The sequence below is a fragment of the Candoia aspera genome, chromosome 7, assembly GCF_035149785.1.
Source record: "Candoia aspera isolate rCanAsp1 chromosome 7, rCanAsp1.hap2, whole genome shotgun sequence".
Taxonomy (NCBI): domain Eukaryota; kingdom Metazoa; phylum Chordata; class Lepidosauria; order Squamata; family Boidae; genus Candoia; species Candoia aspera.
In genome coordinates, this window is record NC_086159.1 from 35842309 (window position 1) to 35852591 (window position 10283).

A 10283-nucleotide genomic window follows, 5' to 3' on the forward strand; every position below is an offset into this window, starting at 1 on the left:
CTCAGATGTTACAGTTTCAGAGTACCAGATTTTGTTTCTAGACCAATCCCAGTGAATTAGCAATCCATCATCTTTGCTGCCATTAGAGTAAATTCTTGCATACAGATATGGATCGGACTTCATGTTTTCCATTTGGAACGTTCTGTGCTGAGTCCAGCAGGACTTTTACCATTACTTCTTATTTTGGCGGGGAGAAGAGTGAATGAAACTGCCTTATAAGTATTAAGTATCTTATGTCTTTGGATTTGATTCCAAAAAAGGTGACTGGAAGTGCATCAGTGATACCTGTGTGCACTCTTTAAAGCAGCCACATTTTTTTTCAGGGCCACACAACTACTCTCTGCTATTGCCATGTCATTCTGGGGAAAAAAACACAGCTACTATAAAGAATTGCAGTCAAATGCTACATTTATAACCCTGTGCACTCTGAAGCATCTTTCCCAAACCAAATCCAAAACATTACTATGAGCTAATAGAAATATCTAAATAAGCATTATATATTTTTGAAATAGAGAACAGATAGCAAGTGCAATTCATTTATTTGTAAATCTTATGAACTGAATCTAGATGGGGTTTACCCCCAAGTCAGCAATGCATAGAATATTAGCAATATTATGCTCACTTACTGAGAGTTTGGGATTTTAGTAAATACATATAGCAGAAATCATATAAATACATATAGCAGCAATGCACTACAAGTCTGCCTTAAAAAAGGCTATTCTACTTACCCCTTCAGCTAGTTCAAAGAGTGGGACTGGTTTACCTTTACAATTTGAAACCACTATCTTATCACCAACAGCTGATGTTGTTACCAGAAAGTTATCTGAAACAAGAGTCATGGAACACTGGGGAATATATCAATACAAGCCGGGCTACGAACAAAAGATTGAAAGTTAAATTTAGGATTTTTCAAGACATGAGAGAACAAGGTGGACTGGCTGCACCCAATTGTAAACTATATTATCAAGTCAGCTTTTTGACTTGGATTACAGATTGAATTTTAAGGCCATATGGCTGAGAGACTTCTACTGAAGGAACAGAAAGCTTGCATAAACATCTTTGGTTGGCTACAAACATAAGTGTCCAGTCTATAAGAGATTACTTGATTTTAAAGAATATAAAAATATGAGATAAATATAGAAGAGTAAGTCTATATCAAATGCCCCTTGCTTCAATAACAAATATTTATTTTAATTAAGGAGAATGTACAAAAGCATTTCAACAATGGAGAGATAATTAAGGAGAATGCACAAAAACATTTCATCAGTGGAGGGATAATAATTTGTATAAATCTTTGCAAGATTTAATCCTTCATAAAACAAAGATGAAATCTTCTTGGAATAGTCAGAAATGACTCAGATACTTAGCATATTTCAAAAGAAAGTATAAAAACAAGGTGGAACACTTAGAGATCTCACTGAATTTGAAAAGTTTATAGCACAAAATACTGAACACTCGTGGGTTATTTATAACCTGTTAATAACATATGATTCAGAAACTAAACAAGCCAAAGATAGTATGCTTAAATGGATGCCAAGTTCAAAGAGGACAATTGATATGCAGCAATGGGAATGGAACATAATTATCAAATTTACTGCAAATATTACACACAGAGAAAATTGTACTTTGTTTTTTCACCGTTAATGTTACACTGATGTTGACTGCCAAAATAGATAATTCATATAAAAAATTGCTGAAATGCAACTATCAAGTTGGATCTTTCTTTTTTTCTTGCATTTGGTGGCAGTATCACAAAATGCAACAAATCTAAAAGATGTTTCATCGCAAAATGAAAAACATCTAAATATCAACTTTTTTTCTTAACAGCTGTTTTTTGTTAAGCGTTACTAAGCCTCATATTCCTACAAAGTATATAGAATTGGCTCTGTATATGATAACAGCTGTTACAATACTTTATTTTTCTCATTGGAAATGTTGTGTAATTACTTCCTTAGAGCTATAGCAATATCCTTCAATGTGAAAAACTTCATATTTAAAAAACAATCTTATGCTTATTTAACCAAAAAACCATTTATGGATTATAATTCTGCACATGACTCATATTACATCTGAAGCTTGGGTTTCTCCTATCATAAAGCTTTTTAAAATATTAGATTTTGCCTGCTTCATTATAATGACAGACTTTCTCAGATTAGATAGAAACTCCAAGTGTTTATTGAGATTGATTATTATTAGATTAGTTGCCTCTGCTAATTACTAATTACTGATTTTAATAATGGTTTCAACATGTTAAATTGATATAAATCACTTTTAGATGTGGCATTAATCTAATTCTATCTCAAAAATTCTTACTTAGTGTTATACACCTTGTAAATGTCTTTGATTTCTCTTTTGCTCTTTTTTGCTTGCTTGCATTTTCAACTATTAAAAGTAAAAGGCAAAAAAGCTGGGCTAAAAACTTGCCCCCTATATATTTGTTTGAGCCAATACTTCAATAGCAGAACCTCAAAAGAGACACATCCAAGCCTTAACTATGAAGTTCATTGGTGCATGGGTAAAGGACTCCAAGCATAGACTGCAAGAATTAGGCTGCACTGTTTCTAGCTCAGGGATCTTCTATTCTTATACACAAAGCACTGTGTGCCATACCACAAAAGACTTAGAACTCCGGCTTTGAATCACTTAACTGCTGCAGGCATGTAGTTATTCCCCTCACAGCTTGCATATCTGGTTATTGTGTTGGAAGCTTTTTGCGCCCACAGTGTGAGATTTTAAGATTGACATTTTCAGAAGGCAAAGGACTAAAAATAAATGCCTAAGCATTTGAATGCCTTTATCTTTTCAATTTGGTTGTTTTTAAATTTTTAGATATGCAGGTGATCAGTATGCTGCCTAGTTTTGTACCAACACTGTAACATACTATATGTCGGACTGCCCTTAATACATGTTCATAAGGTTCTGTTGATCTAGAAGAATGTTTCTCAACTTTACCAACATTAAGACGTGTGGACTTCAACTCCCAGAATTCCTCAGCCAGCATGCTGGATGGGGAATTCTGGGAGTTGAACTCCACACAACTTTAAGTTGCTAAAGTTGAGAAACACTGAACTAGAACATTGCAGCCATAACATTGAACCAGGAAGGTTTGGAAAGCACATGGCTCTTCTGGAAACCCACTTGTTTCTAGGTACCATTCACTGCATTCACTTCTTTCAGCAGATTTAGCCATCCCTAATTCTGCATACAATCAGGCCATCTGTGACTTGTATATGCTATATTCTTGTTCTCCACTAGTTAAGACTCCTGCCATAGGTTTATGAATGAACCTATGAACCTTTGCCTAACATGAAAATTTTTGCTATGTACCTTTTATTCAAACCAGATAATAAAATTGATACTGCAAACAGAAATTTACTTTCAATATCCAAGAATATCCTTCTCATTCATACAACACAACAAGCTTGTTGTGAATAACAGGGAAAGCCAGACATCATCCAAACAAGTCAGTTCTATGCTTAACCAGCCTCCACATTATTCTCTGACATCACAACAACACAACAGTAGGACTCTGACAAATATGGCTGAATAAACCTGGCAAGTGACATTTCACCTAAATGAATTGCTCAAATTAGAAGTGTGCATGAAAAGCTACAATGAAAGTTGAATTAAAATTTTATTTACTCATTCATTCATCCACTCATATAGCATTTATACATTCTGTTCTACAGCACAAATGCAAAGCACTTAGATGAGTCTGTTGTTGTTGTTAATGCCAATACTCTGTTCCCAAGGCCTTCATAATCTAAAGTAATTAGTTTTGCAGGATAACAAAAGCAAGTGATTCTTTAACACTGAAAACATCAAATCATGTTCAAGAGACACATATTCTAACATATGCGGTTTCTTCAGAACTCTGACCAGGAGTTAAATGGAGTCCTTGAGTTATGACAGCAATTGGGATGGGAATTTCTGTCACTAAATGATGCAGTCATAAAGTTCGACATCATATGACTGCATTGCTTTGCAATGGTAATCCTGGCATTCCCCACTGTCGTTGTTAACCAAATTCTACCAATCATTAGCCAAGGAGCCACCCCAATCCAAGCTATTCCCGGCCTGGGCCCTCCCAGTCCCAAGCCTCAGTTCTTCCAAGGTAAGGGACTGCCTCTCCTTCAGCTCCCCCCAACTGTCTATTCCCCAAATCTCTGCCCTTTTGGCCACCCTGCACCCTGCCTTGTGGGGCAGCAAGCAGCCCCAGAACCGCACAGCTCTGGGGCTGCTTGCCACGCTGTGGCTCAGGGGCTTCTTGGTGTGCTGTGGCTGTGGGGCTTCTTACAGCCCCTGAGCCACAGCAAAAGCCGCAGCCACCGCAGGAAGTTGCAGCTGCCCCAGCAGAGCGGAGTGGCACAAAACCACAGCCAGCTCGGCACGACAGCGCAGCCCAGTGTGAAGCCACAGCTGCCCAGGAAGCCCCAGCCCGGCCCCAGCCGCCCTCACCACCCTGCACTCTACCACCCCAGCTGACCTTTGCTGTCTTCTTGTTCCCGCTGATGGGACGTGCCCACCCTGGCACTTGGCGAGGCAGCTGCTGGCCATGTGAGGCCTTCTTCCCCAGATCTCATGAGGAAATCACCATGTGCAACCTCAGGAAGAAAGCCTCATGTGGCCAGCAGCTGCCTCATGAAGGGCCAGGCCAGGCATGCTTGGTCAGCAGCAGGAGCAAGACAGCAGTCAGCTGGGGATGGAGGAGAGCTGGGCAACAGAGGCCGCAGAGAGTGATGGGCCAAATGGGCACAGATCAGAGGGAGATAGACAGGTGAAGGGAGTTGAAGTGTCCCTCTGGTTGTAAGTGTGAGCTGGCTGCCAAGCACCCAAATTTGATCACGTGACTGCAGGGGTGCTGCAACACCCATAACTTCAGGGACTGGGCATTAAGTACCATTTGTTCAGCACTGCCATAACTTCGAACGGTTGCTGAATGAATGGTTGTAATTTGAGAGCTACCTGTACTTTTGTTTCAGAGAGAGAAACTTCGCCTTAACAGAAGGTTTTCTTTTTCCCCTGCCAGTGGCAGGATCCCAGTTGTGGAATTCCCTATAGAAAGAAAGCTGAATGGCCACATCTCTGATGTATCATAGGCAGGCAATCAGGACATTGCTACTAACAAGTATTGTATGCAGAAATAGAGCTTCAAATACTGAAACAGCAAAGGATACTGTTGCTACCCCAGCATACTGAATTAACTGGGTGTGAAGATGTATGGGGACTAAATTGGTCCACAATAGTTATAGAAGAAGAGTTCCATATTTTAACATCATCATCTCCTGATGAAGCAAAACGGACACTCTCCTGCATCTCTGCACCTGTAAAGGAAAATGAAAATAAAAATGAACTTCTGATTATAAGTTAATTAGAAATATATTTCCATTAAATATTCTACTTGGCAAATGTGGTTGGTTGCACTTGAAATAATGATAAAGCTATTCAGTATAACGTAAGATTAATACAAGCTGTGGCAAACATTTGTTGCCAGATATTGTCAACAGACATGCTTTTTATTGCCATGGTATAGCAGGGCATATACAACTATAAACAAGTACAGTAAACCTAATTTAATCATCATCATTTCAGATTAAGAAACCCAAAAATCAATGCTTGTCATTCATAACAGCAAAGAGGTAAGTCAAATATTCAACAAAAATATTTATGTTCTTAGTGTTGTTAGTTTTCAGCTGAAATAAATGAGTGAAAAATCTTTGTGATGGAGCCAGATTTGATAACTAATGAGACATTGCTAAATCTGTCAGCAAACACTACATTTCCAACCTGATCAATTGTGAGGCATCGAAAAGTTGCATGGAAAAAAAACTACCAAACAAAACAAAACATCCATAAAACTATAAAAAACCCACAAAAATTCTGCTCATAGAGCTATTTAAAAATGTCTATCCTTTTCTTCATACACAAATTCAAAATAGTTTAATCATTATTAAACAAATAAAAGTTCATTAAAACCATGACAGAGTTCACATATAATGCTAACTCATGGTTTATTTCTCTGATTTGTCATAATGCTTTCTTTTGAAAGGGTAGGATAACTATGAAGACTTTTGTCACAGAGTAGAGATTCAGAGCACAATCATACTGGAGACCTTCAGATATCCTTACAACAGTTTCATTCATCTGGTGTTGCTCTAATATAATGTATGTGATGGAACAAGAAGCCCAACTGTTACTTTTCTCCGAACTGGTGAAAGTTCCTGTCACAAGTTAGTGTAGACACTACTGATATTAAGTGGGGCACCTATTTTCTATATTCACACTTATTCCAGTATTCTATCCCATGAACATAAATCTTATCTGTATTTTTCTCTACTTCAATTTTTTTTTATTTTTCCATGTTGATTGATTGTTTAAGTGCCATCAAGTTGTTTTTGACTCCTAAAGTTAACATATATTCCATTGTTGGACCCTATTGAGAAATAATCCATATTAGAACACTGTCATAAACACAATGGGAAAAGAAGATAATACGACAAGAAACTTCAGATTTCTATTGTATTTATTTTAAAACATTATGTCCCAGTTAGACTGCATGACATTAGACAAGCAAAAAGGTCTGTGAAAAGGTACATGTACAATGCAACCCAGTGTGTATTTCAAATTTACATTTATAAGTGATTCTGGGGCATTATAACTCTTTAAAAAATAAGACAGTGTTAAGTCCTAAGTCAATAGAATTTCTTAAAGTTCTTATAAAATCAAGAAGAAAAAAACAGAGAAGCATAAAACCTTGATGTCTGATTTACTGAATGGGACAATTCAGAGGATAAAACAAGACTGCTTAGTTTCTTTTTTTTTAAATTATTATTAATTGTTCAAGATGTAATTAAGGCACATAATACAGAATATAAGACCGATAGAATACAAGTCTAAAAAAGAAACAGGAAAAGCTAAAACGGTACAGGAATAACCAAAAAGCCTATCAGACCAATGGCCACTAGATCCATCTCCATCTGGAAGCTGCTCTTGGACTATTCGTTTGTAACGCAAAAGAATGAAGTCTTGATTTTAGGTTTTGATGATTGAATGGTTTGATTTTGGAGGACTGCTTAGTTTCTTGAAGGAAGCAGAATAACAAATGTAATCAACTTAAGTGTCAGGATCTTAACTATTCCAAAGCAAAGCATCAAAGCCTTTCACTCAACTTAGAGCTTTGGGGAGGTGTGGGGAAGGGGGAAGAAGGGATAAAGTGTTAGTTGACCTCCAGTAAAATTGACACATGATTTGTCACTTTATCCAGAACCTGGATAAAGCATCACTCTCACTAATGAAAAAGGAGGTGGGAAGCAATATGCCTTCTAAGCCGTGTGTCTAGACAAAATAAAATATTGCTAAGACTTTTAAAGATATAATTTCACCTTCATTCAAAATTTAAGAAAATATGAAGTACCCAGACACAAAACAATCTGCATCTACCAAGTTTTAGCATGCAGAAGACTCATTTGCACAGTATAGTTCAATTGTCCCCTCCCTTCCTATGACTAAGCCTACCTTCTAGTGCTCCTACTCCAGTTTTTGCTTTCCCATTGGCTGGATATTTCCTACCAATGATCACTGTGACTCTTGAGCTCTTCTGGCATGGTACTGGTTGATGCAAGAAGGAACATAATCTGGAAAGTGAACAGCTTCTGGTGCTGCTAGTCAGACTGGAGCAGGCTTTTGACTGCACAATAATAGCACACTGTGCTATTTTTGGAACTGAGCAAGCTAATTTCATATATTTAGATCATAAAGACTTTTTTGTTGAAAATACTATTATAGTCAATCAGTACAGGAGCTTCACATTTGCAGTAGGTGAAAAAAAATCAAAACCAAATCAGTTTTACAAGTTACCTATATATAATGACCTCTGCACATCCAAAACAACAGTTTCAGGATCTGGCAAACATTGGGGGTACATACTTTGCAACCAGTGCAGAGAGTGAGTGTGGCTTCAGTTGATGTATGTTAATAATTATCAGTTTCATGGAGAATTAATAGACCTGAACAGTTTCTTCTGCATGGGCAAATTCCAAAGACCACAGAGAAAAATAAGGTATGTTATACTTTTCTCTCTGCAGTATTTGACCCATTAAATAGGCTGTAAAATTATGTTCATCATGAATTAAGAAAAATGCTTTAAATTCTATATATTATTTGCATTATATTCATCTGGATACACTTGCCGCACAGCACAAATATTTGAATTCTGGCTCAAAAAAATTGTACAAAAGACATATGTTGCTCACACAGCTTATCAAAAATCGGTGGATTTCCTTTTAACTGTCTGCCTACCTGTCAAATGAACCCATTCACTTAGTTCTTCTACGGAAACATTTCTGTATAAGAAAAGTGAGGAAGCCATGGCCAGACTCCTAAGCAATAGTGACCCGCGTTGAACTCGCATTTCTAAGGATAAACCCCGCTGAACTAAACGCAGCTTAGTTTAGACACGTGTATAATTGCTCAGAAAGAAGCGCTTGCTTAACTTGCGGGGGAAGCACCCAGTGCGTTATCTGGGACACAGAAGAAACAGCTGAGATACTTTCCAGAGGAGAGGCGCAGGGTTGCACATAAAGCTCCCTCCCATTCGGGGAACCCAAGGGGCCAATCTTCCGCGGTCGGCGTCCGTCTGCCCCTACAAGGACCGCGAAGAGCCAGAGCCAAAACTCCAGCGAGGAACCAGAGGAGGGGCAGCTGCCGGAGAGCACAGCCGGCCCCAGAACGAAGCAGAGGGCGTGCCGGGCTCCCAACAGTAAGTCTATACCTATTCCGATTCTGACCACAAGAGATCTCGCTTTTCCCTCACCTTCCCGTTTCTCCGGGACACCCCGGATAACAGCCTTTTAGCCAGTCCGGATCATTTTTTCTTCCCACCATCCAGCGTTGCCTTTCCACAAACCAGCACAACCGGCACGCTCCACCCCTAGCCGAAGCGCTCCGAGCGGACTTTCCGCGCTTCTTACAACTTAGCAGCCCGTCCCAACAGCCACCGCGAGAGCCCGCTGCCCACCCTTTTACGGCAGCCGAGAAAGAGCAAAATTGTGGAGATGCGTTCGCTTTCCGAAACTGGAAAGGAAGGGAGGGAGAGGGGTAGCTCACACCGAAAAGCTGGCGTCCCGGTGGTGGGGTTCTTTGCCAATAGCGGGTGACACAAAATGGGGCGAGCGAGTAAGGAAAGCCCTTCACGGCACGGGGTTCCTCTAAAGACTCGTGTCTCCTAGTTTGCAAATTCTTGCTATAACCTTACATCTGTGCTCTGGAAAAAGCAAAGCGGGCGTGGGTGGAGGTGGGAGACGGAATGACGAAGAATTCGGGAGCACCATAAAAACTAACTGATTATAGCATAAACGTTCGAGGAACTAGAGTTCCATTCATCAAAGGCACGAATCATTGTCTGTGATAAGTCTAGGCCTATATGTACTTTTCATCAGGTTTTGTCATTCATGCCTTGGTCACTTCCTGCTTGGATTACTGCAACACACTCTACATGGGGCTGCCCTTGAAGATCACCCAGAAGTTACAACTGGTCCAGATTGCAGCAGCACGCGGTGCTGGACACCCCTAAGTTCACCCATGTTACACCCCTGTAGCACGAGCTGCACTGGCTCCCAGTTTCCTTCAGGGCGCAATTCAAGATGATGGTAATTACCTTTAAAGCCCTGCATGGTACGAAACAGGTTATTTGCAGGACCTTCACTCCCTGAAAACATCTGCTGGTCCCACTAGATTGGATAGGGTAGGCATGCTCCTGGTCCCATCCCTTAAATGCTGCCATCTTGCTGGACCTAAGAAGCTTGCCTTTTCAGTGGCAGTCCCCGCCCTATGGAACACCCTTCCCCCGTGGTACAGCAGTCCCCCACTCCTTTAACCTTCCTAAAAGCACTTAAGACCTGGCTTTTCCTCCAATTGCTGGGATAGGGTGAGATTGGCATGGGACAAAATTGTGGACTGCATGGGAAAGTTTAGCTGTGGTGCCAGGTCTCTTTTGTTTTAATTTTTTTATTATTTCATTGTTGATCTATACCATTTTTATTTTGGGGTTGTGAACTGCCCAGCTTAAGATGGATGGCCATATAAAAAAATCTGCAGTTTCATATTACTGAAGAGAGGTTGACAGAACTTCAATGATGCAGGTTTTCCTGGGACTGAATGCAAACCTGCTGTGCCTGGACAGATGGCAATATGCCTCTCGCTACTCCCTCCCTTGAAATCTATAGCAGAAATTAAGCTCAATTTGTTTCCACAATAAACTGGGGCTTCCTATCAGGCCTGCAAAA

General features: G+C 39.7%; 1 protein-coding gene across 1 annotated transcript in view; it reads right to left on the reverse strand.

The window, feature by feature from the left end:
* Positions 1-8906, reverse strand: part of NEDD1 (NEDD1 gamma-tubulin ring complex targeting factor) — a 31507-nt gene extending 22601 nt beyond the window's left edge. Inside the window, exons 1-3 of the mRNA XM_063308790.1 lie at positions 8813-8906; positions 5178-5324; positions 729-823 (exon numbers count right to left, since the gene is read on the reverse strand). Coding sequence (XP_063164860.1) covers positions 729-823; positions 5178-5316 — 234 coding nt within the window. The 5' untranslated portion in view covers positions 5317-5324; positions 8813-8906. The remainder of the gene's footprint in view (positions 1-728; positions 824-5177; positions 5325-8812) is intronic.
* Positions 8907-10283: the final 1377 nt, after the last annotated feature.